Genomic DNA, 23668 nt, shown 5'->3' on the forward strand with positions numbered 1-23668 from the left:
AAGCCGACAAAGATGAGTTCGAGACCCTTCTTAGGATATGCAATAAGCATCCTAGGGAGAGTTCCGCATCTCAGCTATTTGGTTTTGTCTGTCAACGTGGATCCTAGATGGCTGGTCATTTGCTTCTTTGGGGTAAAATTTAGCGATTTTTGTTTGGAACGTTGTCCGTTTGGAGTCAGATAATATGGCTTGAGGTTGCCTAGTTACCCTCTTCAACCTAGAAAGCAGAAGAAGTCCACTGCTCTTCCCTCGGTGGCACGCTAAAAATGCTTGGACCACCAAAAGAATCACCGCTCTCATGCTAGTAACCGCTGGATGACGCGCGGAATAGACTCCAAAGAAGATCCCCCATGAACATATATTTAGATATGTTTGACTAGCTTTCTGAAATTCGGCTGCGCCAACATCTCCATTGGCTGGGTGGAACACTCTGCTCACGATTGCTACCTTTTGTGCATTTTCCACTCTATGGCAACTTCATACAATCACCACTAGTCCTACAGCGGCATAGGATAGGATTTATTCGTGCCGCATGCAGATGAGCCAAACAGCCAACGAAAAAAAGTCATGATAACGAGCTTATGATACCCTCCTCCTTGCACGGGCCACCCCTCCTTCCTTGCCTGGGTAGAAACGCTTACCACTGGTAAAACTACGGCTCTATGGGTCAGGGCTTACCCATCCATAATGCATTGATTGTCCATGGCCAGCTCCCGTTCTATCATCGGGCTCCTTATGCCATCCATACCGCAACTGTTATGTTTCCGAAATTATCCACGTTCTTTGAGGTATATTGGCATGGGAGCAGACAGCTGATTGTTTATTCATCCCATTTTATTTCTCAAATTACTTTTCTGTCCTTTATTGCTCAAGATGGGGACCAAATTGGTAGATTCCAACCAGGGCGTCTATAACATCAATCGGCTTCCCATCGGCAGTCTACGACGAACTTAACATCATAAGGATACTCTCAGCGAGAGAATGACGCGATTCGCACTAGCATCACCCCACAGAATGTCCAATATTTCCAATTAATTGGAACATTCCGTGTGAATTACGGATCGTCGTATTCTTAGCCTCGATAGCACATCCCGTACAACTCTTTGTGGAATTTAGGGTCTGTACCGTTTTTCTTTGATAAGTGAAGGATGGGCTGGGATTGGCTTATACACCGTGATCCATGAAAATAAGAAATACGCTGTAAGGCAAAGCAAGTTTATATTCTAATGGAGTGAGGTATTGCCTATACCTTGAAAATCAGTCGCCAATTCATTTGATTAGGCTATGCAGAAGGGAATCCATGGATCCAACTTCTCTATTTCGAGGTATCACAGCAGGTGTTCTTATTTTTTTGGGAGATCCGCAGCATTAAAATTTAATTAGCTGGGGCATCCAAGGCTATCCCTTATTGCAACTCCCAATGTGGGCGGATGGGAGAGAGAGGGACCCGTACTATATGCTTCTGAGCATTCAAATTATTCCTGAAATGTTCTAGCGCATGGCTTTAAAAGTTCTCCAGAGTGGAGGAATCGAGTCTAGGCTGAACAGTCTGCCTGACCCAAATCATCCGAATGGATTTTTGAAAGGGATTTAATTTCTTTCAGCTTATCGCTAACGCAATTCGCAGAACTACGTTCTACAAGGAAGGGGTTTCAAATAGGGGATGACATGCCATTAGTTAAGTTCTTGCGTTCACATACATTCCTAGGCTCCTTGATTTTCCAATTGGCTATCTACTGACGTACTAAACGAAGATAGAGTATATTTATCCAGTCAGTCACTGCCATGCCTCCACCTTGTTGTTGTGTGGTTCGGAAACCGCAAAACCCTAGATTTGATGAGATTCACGGCCTAAGCTTGAGCTTATCAGCGGCGGATGGGGCACTTGTCGCACACTCAGCATGGTTTCATAGCCTTCATTTCTTATCGGTCTAATACACCACTTAACGGGCGAGATTCGTAGGAATCTAAACAATTTCTATAATTGCAGAGATGCCATGTTGTTGTTCCTAGTCCTTCTCTTCTCTAGCTCAATGTTTAATTCTAACCCTCCCATCCTAACAGAACATATCTGTAGACACTCTCTCAATCGTTTTGCTAGAATATCAGATTCTGATCATCACCCCACCTGAAAGGGCCTAAAACACTGATGACGAAAGTATATCATCAAATATGAAAGAATAACAGCAGGCAGCCCGATGCCGATTAACTTTTTCTCCAACTACTCTGTCCTGGTTTGTATGCAAGTGCGGGGACTACTCGCGGTGGGTAGACATCGAAGCCTTGTCATCTGCAGAATTCCTGCAGAAAATCTCGTATCCTGGTCTGCAGAACGTTAAACCTGGGTTTATCACATATACTCAAAACTATCACCAAACTGAGGTTTGCTTCAACAAATGACCACTTCCCAGCGATCGGAGAAAGACATGGATTGGAAGTGGCGAGTCGAACTTGCGATAAGAAACATCACCCTGCAGCACTAGCAACTCGATGTTGGTGAAACAGAAAGAATGAAGCCTTTACGACATAGCTACCCCTCACACAAACTCAACAAGTAAGATGGCTAAGCTCAGCCCCTCAATCCTTTAAAATGATATATTCTCTCGAAAATAGAATCGGAGGTGCTGAGGATACTGATTCATAGTTTGATCCGAATATCCTTTCGATGTGATTCGTTGGAATAGAGAGAGATGCACGAGCCCATGTCGCACATGACGTCTAAAATTTGAGGATACGCGCAACCTGGGGATACGCACAGCCATCTTTGATCTGCCTTGATTTCTGGAGACATGGCGGGCTGAGAATACCCTGTCTACGCCACCTTTGGGGGAAATAGAAAAAATCACAATGTCAATTTACGAGATTTCAGATTTTTGGATAGTCAAAATGCCCTGCGAGAAGGTAGCAGCATTCTTTGGTGACGCATTTGCACCCTGGGAATACAAACCATGCAACCGAAAGGTAAGTAGCAACCTCAGCATTCCTAGAGTTATTAACTAACTGTCCTTGTTGCAACTACAGGGTGTGGTGCATTATTAATTTGACTCGGAGATTGGAAATCCACATTGATTGACACAAACGAGAAATGGGAGGCATGCCTCTGCCTTGACTTAATCGTTGAGAAAATGATCTTTTAACGCTGGGTGAAATTACCGCAATACTAGTGAGAGGTTTTTGCACATTTACCATCACGCTGCATCCACGGATCCCTTCATCAGGAGATTGGGCGCTCAGGCGAATGTGAGAGCGTTACGGGAACAGGTGTTGATCAGATCAGCTCTTTCGAGCCTCTTCACAGCTGTTTACTCCTCTGGTCTGGCCATGCCATAGGCTCCCGTCTACCAATTATTTTGAAATCTTGGAAAACGAGTTTGCTGCACACCTGTCAGCTCTGCGAGTCCGTGCAACTTCCAAATTTAAGTCTGATCCGCATGGTTCAACTGTATACATCGAATTGCAAACTGGCCTACAGGCCATAGTATCGAGGCTGAAGCGGATCTCCCACTGGCTGGTCACAGAATTTGGGGGGTATGGCCGATCTCCGACTTTCGCTCGAGCGAGAGAGCTTCCTGCTTCACCTGTGCGCTATAAAAAGCTGGATAAAACTGCAACCTTCTCAAATTAACAACTCATCCGGCAGGAAGCCTTTTCGTTTTGGGGTCTCATATCAATTTCTTACACCTAGTTCTATTTCTTAGCCTTGCATCTACCTGCTTGAATTCGTCGACATACAATGGCACCTATTCTGGTTACGGGTGTCCACTCCGGAAAAGGTCCCCGTGGTGAAATCCCTCTTCGTCTGGAGATCCACGACTTGCAGAAGGACATCCACAAATGGAGTCTTTACGTCCTAGCATTGAGGATCTTTTATGATAGACCGGCAGACCATCCTAAATCATACTTCCAGATTTCAGGTAGAACTTCATGTCCCACAAGGTCCAAAGAGTTTCCCAGCTGACTTGCGTTTGCAGGGATTCACGGGATGCCATATCTGCCATGGAACGGCGAGGAGGTGCCAAAAAATGGACCTAAACCAACAGGCTATTGCACCCATAGTACTGTTCTCTTCCCAAGTTGGCATCGTCCTTATGTTGCTCTTTACGAGGTACTTCTTCTTTCAAGCCAATTTATTTCCCATGCCGATATATAGGCTAATATTCCCCAGCAACTCATCCAAGAAATCATTGCAACAGAGATCCTTCCCAAAATCCCGGAGAATCATGAGGATTACCAGAAGTACAAGAAGGCGACTGAAACGTTTAGGATCCCATATTGGGATTGGGCTGCTCCCCCGCCAGAGTCAAAACAGGAGATTATAGCCAAATGGCTCCCCCCAACCTCCCAAGAAAATAAGGTTCCAAACCTTGTCCCTGGCTTTCCGCAAGTGATAGACAATCCTCTCTACCAATATGTCCTAAAGCCGCAGGGAGGAAAGACAACATTCGGCGATTTTGGTGTTCAGACACTGAAAGTCGGACCCAACGACGACGTGGAAGTAAGTTTCTTATGTCTCCCATAAGGGAAATTTTCTAATTCCAATTAGTACGGAGATTGTGTTGGCCTCAGCAGGTGCCCGGAAAACATGTACTATCTGACGAAGCAGGAGGCGGAGACGGAAGGTAAAGTGTGGAGTACAGACTTCCCTGAAAAGTGGCGTGAGGGAGAAATAAGGAGTTTTGAGGTTTATAACAACTTCACGAACACTATGCCCTGGTTCCTTCCCGGGACTAAGCCCGAGATTTCGAAAAAGGAGCACGATGCGGCTGAAAATATCTGGCGCCTATTCGAATACGCGCTGAAATATGCCGATTTTGCCACGAATGGAGAGCTTCCCAAGACCGACGATCAAGTGAAAACAGGCCAGTGGTATCAAAGCTTGGAATCCATACATAATAATGTGCATTTGTTTGTCGGCGGGGACAACAATGGACATATGACACAAGTCCCTGTTGCTTCTTTTGATCCGTTTTTCTGGCTTCACCACGCGTAAGATTATATGCTTAATGATCGTTTTCACGTTTTTTCCACTGATAGATTATGGTATAGGAATGTCGAACGATTTTATTCGATATGGCAGTATATCCATGAGGATGAGTGGTTCGGAGATACCACAGAAATACTGAAAGATGCACTTGGAAATATGTTAAACGCACAGGGAGAAGTCGTTTCCTCGGAGAAGGACGCAGCACGGATCACTGTTGGACCAACCACTCCACTTGCGCCTTTCCGGAGCAGCCAGGGTAAATTTTATACCTCTGACGATGTCCGTAACCATACCGTATTCAACTACACCTATCCGGAGCTGCAGAGATGGAACTATGGCAGTAAGAAGGAACACATCGACGCAATCCACGTGCTGCTAGACCAGAAATATGCCAGCCATAAGGCTGATACCCTCAAAAAAAAGGGAGTAGGTGAGGTCGAAGCACTTGAAGTTGTTGTCAATGTCAGCTTCTACAAGTATGTCTCCCATGTTTTGAAAGACCCTGCCGCTGTCCAGTGCTGAAAAGATCTAGATTTCTCTTCTCCGGCATGCCTTTCAACGTGAAGATATATCTTCAATATGGTGAAAAGAAGGACCCTGCAAAGGATTGTATTGGAAATGTCTATAACTTCAGCGCCCCTTCTAGTTCCGACGGGAAAGAAGTCTGCTCAAACTGCACGATCCTCGAGATGACCAGAGCCACGTGCAACGCACAGGTGGTTATCAGCCACATGTTGAAATTCTTCCCCCTCTATCCAGGTGATGAAAATATTGACATCGAGAACGCGAACCAGGTAGAACAGTTCTTGAAAAAGCGCCTCTATGTTCAGATAGTTTCGGTGTGTAGTCCACTGTCTCTTTCGACAATGGTGTATACATGGCTAATCCAAGCTACTAGGCCACCGGCCGGGAAATTGTGCCGCCCAACACGGAAAATGATAAGCCCGCCGTCACTGTGGCTGTTGCACATACTGTAGCCAAATACTCGACTGATGCGACAAAAACAGTGTTCGGAGCATTCCAGAATTTCATCTCTCTAGCAGGGGATGTCGCTGAGCTTTTGGTCGTCGGTACGGGGGCGCTGGTCTTAACTGGAACTGGTGCCATTCTCGGCACAGTCAATGCCACAGGAGATGTGATTCTAGGCGACGGTGCCACAAAGAGCCTGAGGGAAGTATCTGGGATTACTAACAGCGGAGCACGAGACCTTGTCAACCTTGCAGGGGACCTTACGGATACTGCTACTGGCGTATTGGGTGGTACGCTCGGCCGCCTTGGTGGTAGCGGCAGGAGAGGCGATGGAAGTGGAGGAAGCGGTGGATTCGGACTCTTTTAATATGGCAGATCGCAGCATACCCAGAGTTCTGTAATGGCTTGATGCTTCGTGAAATGAATTCTAACAGCCCTACGTCCAAAAAAGGAAAAAAACAGAAAAAAACAGAAAATCGGACAGGCAGAAGAAACTGCCAAGGTCAATGTGCGAAACCGCTGTCTATTTCACTATCATTACTCTTTTTGAATTACTCTCCCTCTCGGGCAGTTACTCCCTGTTTACACACTCATTTACATCCTGAGTCATTTATAATGTTGCGTATGACTTCTCGGATAGCTAAGTATGGCTCAAAAACGGGCCATATACGCTAGTATTTATGAGGACTACCAAGAATGATCAACTTTATGATTCCATGCTATTTTGCCTAATATATCTTGTGAAGCATATATGAAGAAATAGGTACGGCTTGAAAACAGTAATAGGTCACCATCATGGATGATAGACCTGCTGCGTTGTGCCGGGAACATCACACAGAATAGCTCATTTGTCAAACGAAGAAGAGCACAGTTATTAATTTCCTTGCCTATATACGTTGGAAAACCAAATGATAGTGACACCAATATCCATCCCTAGACCACATTTATTCATATGATACTCGCCATTAGTTATATATTTGAACACATATTGGAATGTCTATGGAATGCGAGACAAGGATGGAGAGTAAAGGTAACCGCAGTCATATTTGATTTAGAAAATAAAAAGAAAGACAGCAAATTGATCTATATCTATCTGTACATGCAACTAATATAATCAGCAGAATAATCAAAAAGGATCAGAAGCCCCCTTATACATCACTATCAATTAAATGCCCAAACCAGAATGTTCTATTCGGCCGCATGACTAATGTAGCGATTTATGACTTACCTACATACACCCTTTATCCTTCTCTTTGACGCAGAGCTGTGGGGAGAACATGTAATTTTCAATTCAATGACTAGCAATGAGTTGAATTGGCGAACCGACTCCTCTTTCGTATCCGCTTGCCGTAACGGAAAAATATGTATCTGTTATTAGAAGGCAAGAGGGGTTAGCTGGAAACCATTCTCTCATATTTGATGGTAACTTATTTCTGACGTGAGGGCAATCCACAGAAGTAGAACGGAACAAGTTGGATGGTGGGAATATAAGATAACCTCATAATTGGCTCTTTTGTCCTTCATTTCTTTCCAAGTGAAGTATTCAAGTCTCACGCCATCCACAAACTGCAGAGGACTGCGGGCGATGGAATGGATCCAATCTTCAACAGTTACAAGTGGCGTTGTGCATAGCCAGGGTGAGATATTGGCAGAAAATAACCCATAAGGAATATATCGAGGGGTAAGGAAAATTCATGAAAGAGGAAAGGAGAAGATAATTGTAACAATGTACTATTTTACTCACGGGAAAGGAGCCATTGCGACAGTCAGGAAAGCTAGGAGTGTGGATGCCCAGTTGAATCCTAGTCGATTGTACACTGCATGGCACATTAGCTATATAACTCGGGAACATGGATATTTCCTGAACGCTCTCGAGTGGTAAGAGACGCAAGAAACGGCGAAGAGGGTGTCGCGTAATGGGAAAGAAGACATACTCTGGATTCCAAATAACGGGAAAGCAGCACCAAAACTTGACCGGAGGAAGCTATTCGCTGCTAGAGCACTAGCAGCGTATAAAGGATAGGCATCAACTAGAAAGGTGAAGATGCCAGAGTAGACAAGAATGGTTCTGTGGCTCATGGTTTTGGGATACGTAGCCCATAATAGTTAGCTATAAATCCAGTACCAATACATGTTAAAATAGAGTGAGGAAAGGAACTCACCCCAGACCGAATACGGCGCTGCCAATTATAGGTGCGATCCAGTGAACGTCTCGGAATATTGTCCAGGCAAAAATGAAAATGCCAATAGACACTATCGGGGCACCAGCAATTGCTAACAAAGTTCTGTTAATGTCTCGTATGATTACAATTACCAGCATAAAAAGGTGGACCTTACCTGGTGGCAGCCTCCACTCGGGCTCATATTGATCCAACTTGCCAACTTTCGCCTCACGCTTCTGAACTAGTCGAGCGTAATTTTTTCTCCAGAATGGGTCACTCATGATGGCGAAAATCATTCCAACGAAAAGACCAATAAAACTTAAGCCGATTTGTGAAAGTGTAAACCCATAAAGTGTCGAAAACACCAGATGAAAAGCTCCGAAGAAGAGATAAAGAATACCTAACAGGATTGCCGAAAAAATACAAAGACTCAAGCACATGGGCTCCATCGTTAACAGCAGCATCGGCCTATATATAGATCGAAGGACAATCTGGCCCACGGACCGGTCTAACGTTTCAATCGGAGCTTTCCAGCGTTTATCGCCTGTTTCCCGCCTGATCTTGATAGCCTTGCGCCGGAATAGCCTTTTCAAAATTAGTAATTGTGCGGAAATCGCGCAAAATATCTTGGGATTTCATGACGTACACTGGGTGGTAAGTCTCAGGGACGAGCAGGGCAATGGCGATTAAAATAGACGCTGCCCATATCAACAGCATGTAAAATGCCCAGCGCCTGCATAAAAGGTCAGATTCCATATATGTCAGAACAAGTAGGGCACATTACATACCATGAGGTATACTGACATATAAAACCGCCCAATCTAAAAAGCTCATTAACACTGTACTCATTAAAACAGTGCACGGGAGGGATTTCCTACAGAGGGCCGAGTTCTGGTCCAATGAATGGGCTCGCAGTGTAGATCATCATCGGCGCTGCAAGTTCATGCCGAGCAAACATATCTCCAACAGTGCCACCTGCGACGCTCAGGAAAGCACTGCCTGAAATTCCTGTGAAGAACCTTGCCACAAGCATAGTCTCGATATTCTGGGCTACAGCGCACGGTACAAGCCATATTAAAAAGAATGTAAACGAAGTGACGTATATTATCCTTCGGCCATAAAACTAGAAGACATCACATTATGCTCAGCTTTCTTTCTTGTGTGTACCAGCATGTACAGTACATGTACTAGAAGAAGTACTTACCTCTGATAATGGCGCCAAAACCAGTGGCCCAACTCCCAATCCGAAGATGAAAAGGGACAATCCCAGTGTCGCAACGATCCGAGAGCAATTGAATTCTTCCATTATCTGCGCATACGTCATGGTGTAGAGTGACGAGGTACATGTACTAACCAGCAAAAGCTCAAGATTAGCCTCTCAAGATCCGGGGAAGCAACATCGCGAGGCCTGGAAAATGTTCACTGATACATACACACAGACAGACCCAACAGCCAAAACTAGGACAACGACCCATTTCCTCCCTAATCTCATGTTCCGCGGGTTGGAAGGGTCGGTGGGTCCATCCCACTTCACAATATACTCCATTCCAGGAGCAGCCGACACTTCCTCCGCCTTCTCATCCTCCTCGGGTTCGTGAAGCCGATCATTGTCAACGGCAGGATGGGTATATCCGTCAGAAAGGGAATACACTCGACGTAGTGAGTGGGAGCTCTGTGAAGTCGCTTGGCTTATTGATCTAGAGTAATTATCCAATTTAGGCCGGCAAATTGGTTCAAAATGTGACTCGCCCCTGCTACGGACCTGATCCCGATTCTCATCCTGATCGCTTGATTGACTGCTCTCCTCCGTCCTACTCGATGGCTCTCCATAGGTCTCTTGCATCTCTTCAAGTTAGAGCTCAATTGCCCTACACGACAAGAGATTCTGGGGGCAATCGAATGTCCGCCGGGATTAGTACAGCTTCAGATCACGTCTCATCAGGAGTGAGAATGAGACATTGAACTTTACCGGAGAAAAAAAGCAGCATCCGTCTAATTATTCATGCCCCGAAGAGCAGATGCCCTTGTAAATTTTCGCCAATAATAAATGTTGGAGGCAGCTGATGCTCGTTCTTCTATGGTGGGCCGCTAGGTGGGGATACCACAAGCTAATCTCAGTAAGCAGCCAAACGGGTTGGATTAGTTAAAAATGGCAAAGGGGGGAATTGGTGAGCAAGAATTATCTTAGTGAATCATGAGGAATGCTTATAGAAACGAATGAGGGTGTAAATCGCGGCATTCATACAATTATATCATATCTAAGAGCCATCCCTCGAGGCAACTGGGCCGTCTAATAACGTCGTTGGAAGTTGTCGCAAAGTTCGACGTCTGCCGTCATGACTTACCGAGAGGAAACAAGACCCAAATAGCGGCCAAATGACCTCATCGACTAGAACTTGATAGTGCTACAGGGCAGTATTCATATCATTAATCCATCGGGGTTCGTCACACTTTTCTGTTTACACTCCAGCACAATAATTATCCATTCTTATAGGTATCCAAAATAATGTTGACTTCGGCCCGGTCCTCGACTCGGTTCGGCCATTGATCAATGATCATTGACCGTCCGGTGTCTGGCCCAGCCAGCTGCGTTTTAGGGCTAACCACCCCACGTGGGATTAGTTAACTTAGTCATCAAATAAGCTTAACTATCTCGACTCCACCTTTTGCATCAACCCATAGCTTACTGGGATGGCAAAATTGCACGGCTTCAATTGTGGGCGCAGCTGCTACCTCTATGTGGCATCACATTCTTTACTGTTCAAGCGCCGAATTGATAGAATGTTTCATGACATTGAGCCTTCAGGGATTCTTGGGGCCTCGGAAGCTCCTCTCCGCGCCAAACTATCCTTGTGTCCTCTGGCTCCTGCGAGAGGCATCTAATAACTAAATGCTACAACTAAGACTGAACAATTTGAGCAACAACTCTTCGATTTTCTCACCTGAGCGTGTACACTTGAATACTGCTTCAAGTTTCTATACTCTGCAACCCAGAAATTCCTCTCATAAGACCCAATCAAATAAAGACTGAGGTTACACAAAATATTGAAATCCCACATTTGCCGACTTCTGACTAGTGGTATAAAAGACCAAACAAGCACTGTCGCAGTGACAGTATTCCGTGATAGCCCGTTAAATATCGAATCTCGATAGGTGTGGGAATGAAAAATCATTCGCTATAAGCGATGCCTGGTTTTTCCGGAATAAGTACCAACGGCACTCAGGCGAATCACTTGAATCTCATTTGCGAGCAAAAAGTTCAGCAAACGAGCATTTCATACTCATTAAATATATCAAGGCACGCTTTCGCAGAAATGGCAGAGAGCAAAAATCAAAAATATCCAGTATAGATATCGCGCTTACTTTTCCAGAAACTCTGTTAACAAGTTCCCCGCGCCTGGTTTTCTATACACGAAACTACGATCTTCCGGCGGCGATTCATCTCGTCTCTCTTCCTCTCGCTGCTCGGCGGCATGCTTCTGGTCCGCCAACCCGGAGAACTTCTGTTGGTGTTTTGTATCATGATATACGTGCGCCGACGAGTCATGAGAAGCTGGGTCGGTTGAGCTATCGGTGGAACTTCCGTCGCTGCCTTCTGAGATCCTTCGAGAAGTGGACATATTTTTTTGTCGTATCACTTGACCCCCTCTTCTGTATCAGGATGACAGAAATTAATGTGCCGTTTTGAATGCGTGCTTTGGCAATATCTAAGCTAACATGGAACGAATCCACTTACTGTCAGTGATGTAAACGGTTGATACATGCCCAAATACTTTATATAGAAAGGGATAATAATATCCGAAACATACATAGTTCCTGCCAAATTGGAGGCTTACCACACGGAAAGTCATGGCGCTGGATGTCGAATGTTGTAACGTAAATAAGCTTCCCCCATAAAATGTTCGCGCATATATATTTATCCACCCATTGTCGATGATATCATCTCTAACCCCGCGGATCGCCACCGGGTGAGCCAAAGCCAAACATCTACGTCAACCAATCAAGAAAAATTAAATTAAAAATAATCAGTAAATGCAAAATAACCTCTAATTATTTGTTTATATCCAGTTGACCTGAATATAAAACGCCCAACCCCCCTTAACCACACCTACAGAAACAGAAGGACATGCGAGATTCTGTTTTCAATTCCTTTTATCTTCTAAATTGGGTCCAGGAGTTTTCGCCTCCCAGGCAAGATTGCGTTCCATCTCAATCCATTGTTATAAACGACCTCCTCCCCATTTGGTAAATGGAATATATACACATATTTAGCAGAGAAATACGAACTTGGAAACTCGACGTGAGAAATTTACTCCGTTGCCATCCAACCCTTCGACACTCAACCCCAGAGGGGAAGCTTTTACGATAAATGCAGGGAAAGGCGAAGATTCATGAACTGTAAAAGTATACTTGTGATTGATATTGGTTCGAATACGGCGACTGTACTAATGATCAAATCTAAACTAACCGCCAGGCGCCGCTGCGCTGCAATGTTTGTCTATTACGACAAGAACTCGCAACGCCCCTGTTTCTCCCGGACGAAACCCGCTTGTTTCAGAAAAATAGGTGAAAAAAGAAATCCAAGCTTTATTATATATACCAAGAAAACCCAACTGTCAACGCCATTTCATTGCGCCCCTTTCCTGTGACAAAAATTGGTAACGAAGCCGCAGTGGGACATCCAGAGAAAAGAAAGACAACAAAGAAGCAAAAAAGAAGGCTAACCCAGCCTCAAGTCAACTTTCGCACGAGCAGAAGCAATCATACATGATGTAACACCACAAACTGTACACAACCGTTATTTCTCAACCTTTGGTACAGTAAAACATAGAACTAAGTAACGATCAGCAACAGTCCGTCCCGGAGTCCGAAGCCAAGATTTTTTCAGGTCAAAAAAGAAAGAGACAAGAAAATGACATTTAAAATTGAAGGGAGAGAAAGTGACCAAGGAAGGCGGACAGAACTCGCCAAAGTATTTTGTATCTTGGTAGGAACATTCAAGAACCCATCCAAAAGCTGATATTAGGGCAACAATCCAGAGGATAATCAAAAGCCTTTTGAATGGACATAAAAAATCAAACTGTAACCTCCGGTGCCTGGGTGGCTATTTCGCCACCCGCTTCAGTTTCTGCCCACGATCCCCATAGACCCTGCTTGGCACGAATCTTTAGACGACCACCAATCGTACCGGGACTCTGCTCAACCTTAACAGCGTCTTTCGTAGCTAACACAAGAACCTCGAAAAACATCTTGGTCGCATCACTCTTGCTCGTGATCTTTTCGGGAAGTAGATCTTGGAAAACAACGCTATTTTTCTTCGACTGCGCCGCGCCCTCGGATGGTGGCTCGCCACCAAATCGATCACGCAACAGGTGAACAGCGTGCTGTGTGCCGAGGGAGATTGGCCCGCTCTCTGCGGGATGAACAACACTACTTGAGTCGTTAAAGCCGTCCGCTTGATAAACGGCAGCTTCGTCATCGGACAAGTCATGTGGTCGTTCCTCGTCACCAGCAAGGTGGATTTCGGATTGCTGGTTCAAGGTGGTATCTCCGCCAATTTCAACGCCTTCGTCCGCATGTAGGAGACCGTCTTCCTCGCCAAGGTCAAGTCGCGGAATTTTGTCAGCACCATCAACATCCATATCGGCAATGCCGCTGTCCCGTTTTCGCTTAAGTTCGCTCGCCTGGCGCACAGCATCGATTGACAGCATCTCACGCAATTCTGGCGCCCAGTTTTGGTTGTTGCCACCCATAACGCTTGACACGAAATCCCCGTTCTTTTGCATATTCATCAGAGTCAGCAAAAGAGGGTCACGTGGCAAAATTGAGGCCGGTTTCAAGATACTCGATCGGTCAGCTTGTTGCTCCTTGATTTGATGGCTGGAGATCACAGTATCTACGTCTGGTTGGATGATTTTTCTTCTCTTGACTCTTTGGGGTTGGCGGATAGTTTCATTCTCATTCATAAAAGAGTCATCAAACTCTCGCACGACACTAGACCGCACAGAGGAGAGCGGAGATTGGGAATCCCTAAGAAATTCACTGGGTTCTTCGGCAGGTACCACCGTTGTGTCTTCTTCGGCAACCGGGACCCCCAGTTCTTCTTCAATGCCACCCATTAACACATCATCATCTCGCTGCAAGAAGTTATCCACATTGTCATGGGCATCTTCTTCAGTGCCTGGCTTGCCAAACTGGATTCCGGCATCACTGTGATGGAGCTCTAAATCATCGTCGAATGGCCTATGGTCGTCGCTGAAAAGGTCATCGCCAGCCGATCGTGGAGCGGGTGCATCTCGTCCCACTTCAATGCTCATGTCGTGGCCCAAAGGCATGTCGTCCTCGCCTAAATCAAGAACGAGACCGGTATCATCTTCCAAGTGGGGTCTCTCGATGGGTGTCGCGAATCGTTGAGTAGGGGTGCTGTCTGGAAGAAGTTGACTGGACCAACCGAGTGACGATGCAGGCCGTTTCCCTTCAGTCCCTATTTGAGGCTGTGAGAACAAAACAGATGTATCCAAGTTCATAAACAGATCAGACTCTGTAAGCACATCTGGTAGTGTAATTCCACCCGCAGGAAGGGTGACAGAGCTGGGGAGATCATTATTGTTGGTCAATCGAAAAGCCTAAATATGGTATTAGCAAAGCAAATTATTTTCCGGCAGTCTATGAACCGTCATACGAACCATTTTAATTTTCATTAAAGCTTCATTGCAGTCGTCGAGAAGGTACCTAGTTTTCCGGCTGTAAATACGGACAACACCCAACAACAACTGACCACTCAACCGCAGCGCCATGGGTGCTTGGCCTTGATCGACAATCGCGCTGACACTGCTTTCGATATCAGATTGCAAAATGTGAGATTTTGTCAGTTTGCGTTCGAGGTTCGCGGACAGCCAGACTCGAGCCAGCGGCCCGGTCTTCGATAATAGTGTTTCCGAGTAAAACATGTTGAAGGTATGGGATCAACAATGCCGTGTACTATTAGGAAAGATGTATTCTTAAGGTGATTCCAGACGCGAGAAAGAGAGTCAACAACGAGTGCGACCAGTACGTCGACCCGCAGTCATCGACGCGCTGGTGCTTTCTTTGGGGATCAAGGGCCCACGAATTGCGACCTCGCGCGACAGGTCCCTATGCTACAGGGCAACGGGAATCGACTAACGTATCTAAATTTAATCAAAGTGATGAGTGATGCACAGTTCGACGCTTCTAACGCAGAGATAGAATGGGAATCGGTGGAATGATGAGTCGGCGATGGGGCGGCGGCGTGAAATAGGAGAGGGGTTGGGGGATCTGGGAAGCGCGTTTGTTTGAAATCCCAGGATTTTGTTCCCAAAAGAGAAGAATGCGGTGGCTGGAATATCACGTGAGTGAGCATCAGTCAGCAGCGGCTTGGCATGGACCAGACGCGGAAGTCAGAAGAAGGGCTAGGTCTAATTGAGTTTAGCCCCATAATCTCGAGAGCCGCGAGCCCAAGTGGCCAAGCCCTATCCGCGATATTATTTTTAAAGACAGCTTTCCATTAGCCAACGGAGATGAAGAAGAATTCCCTCTCAGCTCCCCGATTCTACTCTGGCAATCTCCCCAATTCCTCTTCGCTTACTACCCTCAATTCCATCCCGATCTGCAGCGCCCTGCTAATATTAGTATTGGCGTCCGGACTTTGAAACGTGCTTTGTTCGTCCACGGGTCCGCGCCGAGACTTACCACATTCATCAGCAACATCCCGTCTTCTGACCAGCGGCCGCCAATATCAGAAGCGCACCCCATTGATATATGCCTTCTCTGCTCCCACCGTAACCCCGGCTTTTGCCAGCCCCGTAACTGTCCCGGGATGCCAGACTGGCGTACTGATTCCTCCGCATCCTGAGCTATGTCAGGATTTCCGGCCCCTCCTCCGCTCCCTCTCTACGCCGTCCCCAATTCCGCCCGACAGACTCCCTCTCCCTATCGAACGAGTACTGTCGTATCGTCTTCAACCACATCCACATACTCGAAGCTCAGTCCGCAGGAAGTAGCTGACCGTTTACAAACATCGCTCGTCCATGGCCTCTCCCCGGCCGATGCCCACGCGAGATTGCTGCGGGATGGCCCCAACGAACTCTCCTCCGAGGACCCGGAGCCTCTCTGGTTACGGTTTCTTAAGCAATTTAAGGAGCCTTTGATACTGTTGCTTTTGGCTTCTGCTGCGATTTCCTTCTTCATGAGCAATTATGACGATGCAATTAGTATTGCGCTTGCGGTTACAATTGTCGTCAGTGTTGGGTTTGTGCAGGAGTACAGATCGGAGAAGTCGTTAGAGGCACTAAATAGGATGGTGCCGCATTATGCTCATTTGATTCGCAATGTACCTCACTCTGGGTCACTCGGATATACTGCATCTCAAACTGCAAATGATGTGGAAGAGTTGGAGATGCAAGAGTTGGCAGCGAATGGGCCACATCCAGTGACGTCCTCCCCAAAGGCGTCTACAACAGTTCTGGCAGGCCAATTAGTTCCTGGGGATTTGGTTCTATTCTCAACTGGTGATCGAATCCCTGCTGACCTCCGCATCACCAGCTCTACCGGCCTTTCCATTGACGAATCTAACCTTACTGGAGAAAATGAACCTGTTATCAAATCTTCTGAATCACTGGGGAAATCTAATGGCGGGCTTCAGTCGCTAAAGGAAAATTCAGGGTCCAATTCCCCTTATTACGATTCTCCAGCTGCTGGAACCGTTGGGACCGATCTTCGATTAAATGAACAGCATAACATTGCTTTTATGGGCACATTGGTGCGGTCTGGCTATGGTCAAGGGATCGTTATAGCTACTGGACCTAATACCGAATTTGGGAGCATATCTGCCTCTCTTCGAGAAATCGAAAGCCCACGAACGCCGCTTCAACTGTCAATGGACCGCCTGGGCCAAGAGCTGAGTTACATGTCATTTGCAGTCATTGGGTTAATTGTCCTGCTTGGGCTGTTACAAGGCAGAAATTTGTTGGATATGTTCACTATCGGAGTGTCTTTGGCTGTTGCTGCGATTCCAGAGGGGCTTCCCATAATCGTCACTGTTACGCTGGCTCTAGGTGTCTTTCGAATGGCGAAAAGAGGCGCCATCGTGCGACGACTACCTAGTGTGGAGACCTTAGGCTCTGTCAACGTCGTATGCAGTGATAAAACCGGCACCTTAACGCTCAACCATATGACGGTTACGAAAATGTGGCACTTCGATTCTGATGCTCCTTTCGACGTAAACAGAGACAGCCGGTCAGTGAATGCTAGTGCTGCTGCACGAACCATCCTCCGTGTAGGTAACATTGCCAATAATGCTCGACTATCTCGCGCGCACGCCAATTCGCCGGCCACAGCTGCCTCCGCTGCCATATTATCCTCAACTGTGGATCAATCCTCGGGTGCAATTAGAAGTCGATGGGTTGGTCAACCTACAGATGTCGCTATTTTAGATCTATTAGACGCATTCGCCGAGGATGACATTCGAGACCGGATAAGCCCCCGTGTCGCGGAGACTCCTTTTAGCTCGGAACGAAAATGGATGGGAGTGATCATTGGCAGCGGTGGTCCTCTGTCAGAAAATGGGTTTAGCAACGGTAGCTGTCCGGAAATTGCATACATTAAGGGTTCTATAGACGAAGTTCTCAAGCGTTGTGATACTTATTTAACCAAAGACGGCAGGGAAGTAATTTTAGACGAGGCGAGACGGCAGATAGTGAGACAGGCAGCTGAGTCCATGGCGGCAGAAGGGCTGAGAGTGCTTGGTTTCGCAAGCGGTCCTGTTAGAGATATCGGAAGAGGGTCTCGCCCATTGGGTAGCCGAAGCCCAACACCCGGCTATTTGGAGAAAACAACACAGCTCCGACACAGCCAGTCCAAAAATGATGAACTTTACACAGGTCTTGTGTTTTCTGGCCTTGTTGGGATGAATGATCCACCTCGAAAGGACGTTCACCGAGCTATCCGCAAACTGATGGCTGGTGGAGTCAGGGTCATTATGATCACAGGCGATGCGGAAACAACGGCAGTGGCTATTGCGAGGAAACTGGGAATGCCTGTTAATCCGTCCCCCGCGGCGAGAGAGGTACTAAGGGGAGAAGACATAGATCATATGAGTACTGCAGAATTAGCTCAGACGATTTCTGCAACCTCTATATTCGCACGGACCAGCCCGGATCATAAGATGAAGATTGTGCGAGCGCTTCAAGCGAGCGGCAATGTCGTTGCAATGACAGGCGATGGAGTCAATGATGCACCCGCCTTGAAAAAAGCAGATATTGGAATCTCGATGGGCCGGTTAGGCACAGATGTCGCCAAGGAAGCTGCAGATATGATTTTGACAGATGACGATTTCTCAACGATTCTACGAGCCATCGAGCAAGGCAAGGGTATTTTCTATAATATCCAGAATTTTATCACGTTTCAGCTAAGCACCAGCGTTGCCGCATTGAGCCTGGTGCTCATCAGTACAACATTGGGACTTAAGAACCCGCTTAATGCAATGCAGATATTATGGATCAGTATGTTCCCCTGTTATTCTTCTCTCATTCGACATCGGAGAAGGCAGACTGGTGCTAAACCCAATCTCCGTGTACAGATATCCTCATGGATGGGCCCCCCGCCCAATCCCTCGGCGTCGAGCCTGTCGATCCATCCATCATGAGCCGCCCTCCACGTTCCAAACACGCCCGCGTGCTTACCAAACCATTGATCCGCCGCGTCCTTACCTCCGCAATGCTAATAATGCTCGGCACGCTGGCCATCTACGTCCACGAAATGTCAGACCACACGGACGAAGTCTCTGGCACTCGCTCCCGCATTGTCACCAGCCGCGACACAACCATGACATTCACCTGCTTCGTATTATTCGACATGTTCAATGCGCTGACGTGCCGATCGGAAACCAAGTCCATCCTGCGCGGGGAGTTGCGGCTTTTTAGCAATAAGATGTTTAATTATGCCGTGCTGGGGTCGCTGGTGGGCCAGGCATGCGTTATTTATTTGCCACTTTTACAGGGTATTTTCCAGACAGAGGCGATTGGATTGTGGGATTTGTGTGTGCTTGTGTGTATTTCTAGTACGGTGTTTTGGGTGGATGAGGGGAGGAAGTATTTGGCATGGCAGAAGAGGAACGGTGGAGTGGGGATTTCTGGGGTGAGGATAGGTGGATATAGTGTTAATGTGTGAGACCTTTTATGTTGGAATGAGGAGATAACGTGGGGAGGAGGGCGTGTCTGTAATGACGAGATATTTATTCTATTTTTGTCTTCTTGTATATCACGCTTTGGAGCGTCTTTGTTTTATTATCGTTACACCTTTGCTATCAAATATCCTGCTTGTCGCTCGGTGGGTTGTTGGGCGATTCTCCCGTTAACTTTTCTGTAAGGTTTTAGACATAGATCACAGGCTTCCCTCATTACTCCGAACGGAATGCACACTGAGAGAGTCATAATGATATATTTGCGCTTGCACTATATACAATTTCTACCTATAGCTAGCGCGAAGGGAAGAAGTTCCATTCCCCATCCCTATCTCCACCCATACCCTATACGCTATGTATATCGCCCAATATTTCTTGTCAAACAATCAAGCTGGGCGCCCATTTACGCAGGAAAGCTAGCTATCCTTCCGGCAAGGGTCGACCAACCCTCGCAGCCTCATCAAGATATGATATTCCTTGCGCAAAGTAACCTTGATGTATATCTGACATCACCCATCCGCCTTTGGCAGCACATCCCATCTCTATTGTGCTAGGTGTTGAAAAAATGATCGAGTTGAACCACATGTTCTCGATGACGGTTTGAATAAGTCGCTTAACTACCTACCCGGTGTGCTCTTTAGCGCGCGGAAGCTCGGGCCGTTGTTAATGTTACCGCGTCTAATCAGGACCCTGACTCGACTCCTCGAGTTTAAGAACAATCCTAATCACCACTCAAAACTTGCGAAGGACTAAACATGTCCTTGTATTTTCTAACTTTAAATATGAGCTCTAGTAGGAGGACTCTGATGCCCGGCGGATCAGGGATTGCTCTATGCTCTCCTTGAGTCGTCATCTTCGGCCATCAAGGTGTGGAGCGAGACTCGATTTTAATTGTGTCGAATCGTCGTACGTGCATATGGAGCATCAAAAAATATGACTAATATAACTATGAAAAGAATAACAGGCCAGGTTAAATTAGGGAAAAATCATAACCGGAGATAATTGCCAACAGAAATGGACGAACCAAAGTGATATGCTATCCCATACTGCTCCTTGAAAAGCAAAAGAAAACTTATGGAAGCAAAGGAAGAAATTTGCATAAACGACAAAACAAAAACATGAAAAGATTCAGCCCACTTCTCCTTTTTCACTATGGCTAACGATAGCCGGTTGTGGAGCAGAGGGAGGGCTTTCGTCACGCTGGCTGTCTGATCTAGCAGGCGTGGGTGCCGATACTGGTCGACCATTCATCGCTATGCTCGACTTTATCGTCTCGCTGTGTTCATTAGTGCCATGAAGGTGAACGCTGGACTCGTCCTGGCCCTCCTGACTCTGCCCATGGATCTGTGGCGCCCATGCGAGATAGTCGCGGCGGACCTCGACATAGTCATACGCAAACTCACCCAGTTGGTCGTCGTCCATTCCCAAAAACTCCGCTTGTTCTGACGCACGCAATTTCAAACCCGGGATTGCGTTGATGCCGTAGGCGATCAGGGCGGATACTACGAAAGTGTACGCACTTGCCGCAAAAATGTACGCTATCTGGATGTATAGGAGTTTGTAATTGCCAATGAGCCAGCCCCCTACACCCGTTCCTGTGTTTACGCCGTCGAGGCCGACAATGGCATCGCTGGCGAAGAGGGCGTTGAAGAGTAACCCGACAATGCCGGCAACGCCGTGCTCGGCGAAGATGTCCATAGAATCATCGATGCGGATCCAATATTTGACTACAGAAAGGTTAGTCGAAATCCTATATGTTTTTTTGCCTGCCCCAAGAACCATTTCAAGTTTAAGGGTAGAACTGACTTTTGGTGCTGTAGTTGGCAACGACTCCTGTAACTATTCCCAGAATCACACTAGCCCACGGAGGAATGAAACCAGAGGCTGGAGTTGCAGCGACCAGACCAGAGATGGTACCAGAACACCACCCGACCATGGACAGTTTCCGAGCGAGCCGCCAGTCGAGGAGTACCCAGGTCATGGCCGCAAAGCTAGCGGTCAAACAAGTGTTCCAGGTTGCGATGACAGCACGCAGATTGGCACCGAAAGCCGAACCGCCGTTGAAACCCAGCCATCCAAACCACAGGAAGATGGTCCCCAGAAGAATGAGTGAAACATTATGTGGTCGGAAATTGAGCATCATGCGCTCCTGGCGACGACCCAAAACCATCGAGTACGCGAGCGCAGATAGACCGGATCCGATTTCAACTGGGCCACCGCCTGCAAAGTCCAAGACGCCCCATTTGTAAGCCCACCCATTGACATTCCATACCCAGCACACGAGGGGACAATAGACGAGCGTAGCCCAAAAGAAAGTAAACACCATGGCGGGTAGCAGACGACCTCGCTCAGCCACGGATCCCATTATTATGGCAGCAGTCACAGCGCAAAATTGCATCTAGCAAATCCTCCTCAGGTCAGCCTGCACCACCATCACCACCACCGTCACCACCACCACCACCACCAACCACCACCGACAAAAAAAAAAAAAAAAAGAATTGATCTCACACACCTGATTTAAAGCATACAGCAGCCCAGGTATCAACGGCGAGCCGGGACTCGGAGCCGCGAGTGTTTTCATGAGCCCAAAGTTGCTTAGATTGCCAATAAACCCATTCGTCGCGGTCGGGGAGAAGGCCAACGAGTACCCCCAGAAGTACCACTGGAAAGTCACGACAGACATGGAACCCATACATGCCCAGATCATACTGAGCGCTGATTTTCGCCGCGCCAGGCCGGAGTAGAGGAAGCCCAGCCCGGGAATCATGACCATGACCATCGCTGAGGCGACGATTATGTACGCCTGATCGCCAGCCTGAAACCATTTGTTTAGGTTTTCGATTCCTGATTTTTTAGTCAGGGGGGGGTTAGTGCATCTGGGGGACCTCTCTTCTGGGGTTTGGGAAACGCACGAGAGTCTCCCCCGAGGTCCGAATTGGTTGTGAAAGTGAAGTTTGCCGGCGCACCGGTCCAGTTGTAAGAAGCATAGTCGGGGGCATAGCGGCCCGTGAGAGCCGACATGTTGCTCCCCGGAGGTCCGCTTCTTTGCCTTTTCTGTATGTATTTGTGGGGTGGGTTTACCAGATTCGATTCTATGCTATATTTTCACGTCTCGTCTAGTTATAACCCTAGTGATTGTCTAGTCTTGACAGTTTCAATGTGAACAAAGTACAGCTTTGGCGGGACTTTCTTCTTACAATGGACTGGGAGAAGGGAGAGAAGGGAGAGAAGGGGAGGGGGGGAGTGGTAGTAGAAGACGAGAAGAACGGGCAGTGGTGGATGCTGGAAGAGAAGCTAAAAATTAAGGGGGAGTAAAAAGAAAAATGAAAAATGAAGAACGAGCAAAGGAGAGAACTAAGCAGTCCCGAATGACATGCGGGGAGGAGTATATATTATTATTATTATTCTTATTATTATTACTTATTGTCCGGCGCGGAGGGGAATCACAGCCCGTATGGATTCAGGGGGGTTTACACATCTACATCTACTACATCTACGAGATAACAAAATCAAGAATCGAATTTCAATTCGAGTTCCGGGACACGAAAATGAATCGGTTTGGCCCGAAATTGCGAATTATTTTTTTTTTTTTTTTTACTGAACAAAGAGAGGAAGGAGATAACAGAGAGAGAGAGAGAGAGAGAGATAAAAAAAAGAAAAAAGACGACGGGAGATATGAAGATAACGACTGAAGGCTTATTTTAGACCAAAGTATGTATGTATGTAGTATGTAGTATGTAGTAACTATGTAACTACGGAGTCAGTCATAGATAAAAATAATAATAAAAAAAAAACAAGATTCATTATTAGGTATTCTTATATCCATCCCAAATAATATGACGAATGCGGCTTCCTGTCGCTCTCCTCTCACTGCTAATATCAATAATAGTATAATAAGATATAAAATAATAATACCAGGCGAATACAACTCCGTTCCGCCCAAAAAAACACCACTACAACTACGTACAAACCTTTGCAGTGTTTCGTATTCTCTCATGAGGCTCGTTGAGGCTCGTTGATTGGCCGATAACGGGTTGAAAGGCTTCATTCAAGAAAGCAATCAAGCAAAACAGGGTCCTTATATTCCAATAACCAAATAATTCAAAACAAATTGGGCAATTGTGCACTTCTACACTTCTAGGTTGAAAACAAAATACATAGATTCATGTATCGCCCTTGAGATTTTTTTTTTTTTTTTTGTTTTTTTTTGTTTTTTTTTTTTTGGGGGGGGGGGGGGGGGTTGTTCAAAAGAGAGAAAAACCCCATCCCATCCCATTCCCATTCCCAACCCGAAAGACAACACAAACAACTCTGCAGACAAAAAGGCCTTCCCTCATTTGTTTCTCGATAAAC

General features: G+C 46.5%; 6 protein-coding genes across 12 annotated transcripts; 2 read left to right on the plus strand and 4 right to left on the minus strand.

The window, feature by feature from the left end:
* The first annotated feature begins 1557 nt into the window (after window positions 1-1557).
* Window positions 1558-6926, plus strand: BDCG_02816 (tyrosinase). Its single transcript, XM_045418378.1, has 9 exons — window positions 1558-2554; window positions 2645-2961; window positions 3022-3914; window positions 3972-4105; window positions 4166-4495; window positions 4544-4986; window positions 5047-5460; window positions 5517-5823; window positions 5883-6926. The coding sequence occupies exons 3-9, from the start codon at window positions 3734-3736 to the stop codon at window positions 6318-6320; spliced, it is 2247 nt and encodes a 748-aa protein (XP_045274976.1). The 5' UTR covers window positions 1558-2554; window positions 2645-2961; window positions 3022-3733; the 3' UTR covers window positions 6321-6926.
* BDCG_02817 (MFS multidrug transporter) lies at window positions 6638-10695 on the minus strand. Of its 3 annotated transcripts, XM_045418381.1 has the most exons (13): window positions 10361-10695; window positions 10085-10223; window positions 9549-10000; window positions 9320-9464; window positions 8994-9238; window positions 8904-8936; window positions 8762-8848; window positions 8291-8700; window positions 8116-8227; window positions 7888-8021; window positions 7698-7770; window positions 7182-7321; window positions 6830-7058 (listed from the first exon to the last, which is right to left on the minus strand). In XM_045418381.1, the coding sequence occupies exons 3-12, from the start codon at window positions 9956-9958 to the stop codon at window positions 7252-7254; spliced, it is 1719 nt and encodes a 572-aa protein (XP_045280167.1). In that variant the 5' UTR covers window positions 9959-10000; window positions 10085-10223; window positions 10361-10695; the 3' UTR covers window positions 6830-7058; window positions 7182-7251. The 3 variants fall into 3 exon arrangements, with proteins under 3 accessions (XP_045280165.1, XP_045280167.1, XP_045280166.1); XM_045418380.1 differs by having other exon boundaries at window positions 6830-7321; window positions 10361-10657; XM_045418379.1 differs by having other exon boundaries at window positions 6638-7321; window positions 10085-10657.
* A 34-nt stretch (window positions 10696-10729) lies between these two features.
* On the minus strand, window positions 10730-11990 carry BDCG_02818. 4 transcript variants are annotated; one of them, XM_045418385.1, is made up of 3 exons: window positions 11925-11990; window positions 11479-11822; window positions 10730-11347 (listed from the first exon to the last, which is right to left on the minus strand). In XM_045418385.1, the coding sequence occupies exons 2-3, from the start codon at window positions 11733-11735 to the stop codon at window positions 11248-11250; spliced, it is 357 nt and encodes a 118-aa protein (XP_045280171.1). In that variant the 5' UTR covers window positions 11736-11822; window positions 11925-11990; the 3' UTR covers window positions 10730-11247. The 4 variants fall into 4 exon arrangements, with proteins under 4 accessions (XP_045280171.1, XP_045280170.1, XP_045280168.1 ...); XM_045418384.1 differs by having other exon boundaries at window positions 11479-11827; XM_045418382.1 differs by having other exon boundaries at window positions 11479-11850.
* A 247-nt stretch (window positions 11991-12237) lies between these two features.
* On the minus strand, window positions 12238-15530 carry BDCG_02819 (cohesin complex subunit SCC1). The gene is made up of 2 exons (XM_045418386.1): window positions 14802-15530; window positions 12238-14741 (listed from the first exon to the last, which is right to left on the minus strand). Exons 1-2 carry the CDS (start codon window positions 15063-15065, stop codon window positions 13191-13193), a joined length of 1815 nt encoding a protein of 604 aa, XP_045274977.1. The 5' UTR covers window positions 15066-15530; the 3' UTR covers window positions 12238-13190.
* BDCG_02820 (Ca2+-transporting ATPase) lies at window positions 13156-22954 on the plus strand. The gene is made up of 3 exons (XM_045418387.1): window positions 13156-18635; window positions 18713-21052; window positions 21136-22954. Exons 1-2 carry the CDS (start codon window positions 15992-15994, stop codon window positions 19300-19302), a joined length of 3234 nt encoding a protein of 1077 aa, XP_045274978.1. The 5' UTR covers window positions 13156-15991; the 3' UTR covers window positions 19303-21052; window positions 21136-22954.
* On the minus strand, window positions 19543-22979 carry BDCG_02821. Of its 2 annotated transcripts, XM_045418389.1 has the most exons (5): window positions 22513-22764; window positions 22228-22459; window positions 21828-22159; window positions 21122-21713; window positions 20063-21042 (listed from the first exon to the last, which is right to left on the minus strand). In XM_045418389.1, exons 2-5 carry the CDS (start codon window positions 22334-22336, stop codon window positions 20444-20446), a joined length of 1632 nt encoding a protein of 543 aa, XP_045280172.1. In that variant the 5' UTR covers window positions 22337-22459; window positions 22513-22764; the 3' UTR covers window positions 20063-20443. The 2 variants fall into 2 exon arrangements, with proteins under 2 accessions (XP_045274979.1, XP_045280172.1); XM_045418388.1 differs by having other exon boundaries at window positions 19543-21042; window positions 22228-22979.
* Window positions 22980-23668: the final 689 nt, after the last annotated feature.

This window comes from Blastomyces dermatitidis (assembly GCF_000003525.1).
Source record: "Blastomyces dermatitidis ER-3 genomic scaffold supercont1.3, whole genome shotgun sequence".
In the NCBI taxonomy this organism is placed as follows: Eukaryota; Fungi; Ascomycota; class Eurotiomycetes; order Onygenales; family Ajellomycetaceae; genus Blastomyces; species Blastomyces dermatitidis.

Coding starts and splice junctions, on each gene's coding strand:
- BDCG_02819 (XM_045418386.1), bottom strand. CDS start 15,065: ATGTTTTACTCGGAAACACTATTATCGAAGACCGGGCCGCTGGCTCGA. Junction 14,742..14,801: donor CTTTAATGAAAATTAAAATG/GTTCGTATGACG, acceptor TACCATATTTAG/GCTTTTCGATTGACCAACAA.
- BDCG_02821 (XM_045418388.1), bottom strand. CDS start 22,336: ATGTCGGCTCTCACGGGCCGCTATGCCCCCGACTATGCTTCTTACAAC. Junction 22,160..22,227: donor GGACCTCGGGGGAGACTCTC/GTGCGTTTCCCA, acceptor CTAAAAAATCAG/GAATCGAAAACCTAAACAAA. Junction 21,043..21,121: donor TGCCAACTACAGCACCAAAA/GTCAGTTCTACC, acceptor ACCTTTCTGTAG/TCAAATATTGGATCCGCATC.
- BDCG_02817 (XM_045418379.1), bottom strand. CDS start 9,958: ATGCAAGAGACCTATGGAGAGCCATCGAGTAGGACGGAGGAGAGCAGT. Junction 8,937..8,993: donor GGACCAGAACTCGGCCCTCT/GTAGGAAATCCC, acceptor TGAGCTTTTTAG/ATTGGGCGGTTTTATATGTC. Junction 8,701..8,761: donor CCTGAGACTTACCACCCAGT/GTACGTCATGAA, acceptor AATTTTGAAAAG/GCTATTCCGGCGCAAGGCTA.
- BDCG_02820 (XM_045418387.1), top strand. CDS start 15,992: ATGTCAGGATTTCCGGCCCCTCCTCCGCTCCCTCTCTACGCCGTCCCC. Junction 18,636..18,712: donor AATGCAGATATTATGGATCA/GTATGTTCCCCT, acceptor CTCCGTGTACAG/ATATCCTCATGGATGGGCCC.
- BDCG_02816 (XM_045418378.1), top strand. CDS start 3,734: ATGGCACCTATTCTGGTTACGGGTGTCCACTCCGGAAAAGGTCCCCGT. Junction 4,106..4,165: donor CTTATGTTGCTCTTTACGAG/GTACTTCTTCTT, acceptor AATATTCCCCAG/CAACTCATCCAAGAAATCAT. Junction 5,461..5,516: donor GTCAATGTCAGCTTCTACAA/GTATGTCTCCCA, acceptor GAAAAGATCTAG/ATTTCTCTTCTCCGGCATGC.
- BDCG_02818 (XM_045418385.1), bottom strand. CDS start 11,735: ATGTCCACTTCTCGAAGGATCTCAGAAGGCAGCGACGGAAGTTCCACC. Junction 11,348..11,478: donor TTAACAGAGTTTCTGGAAAA/GTAAGCGCGATA, acceptor ATGAGATTCAAG/TGATTCGCCTGAGTGCCGTT.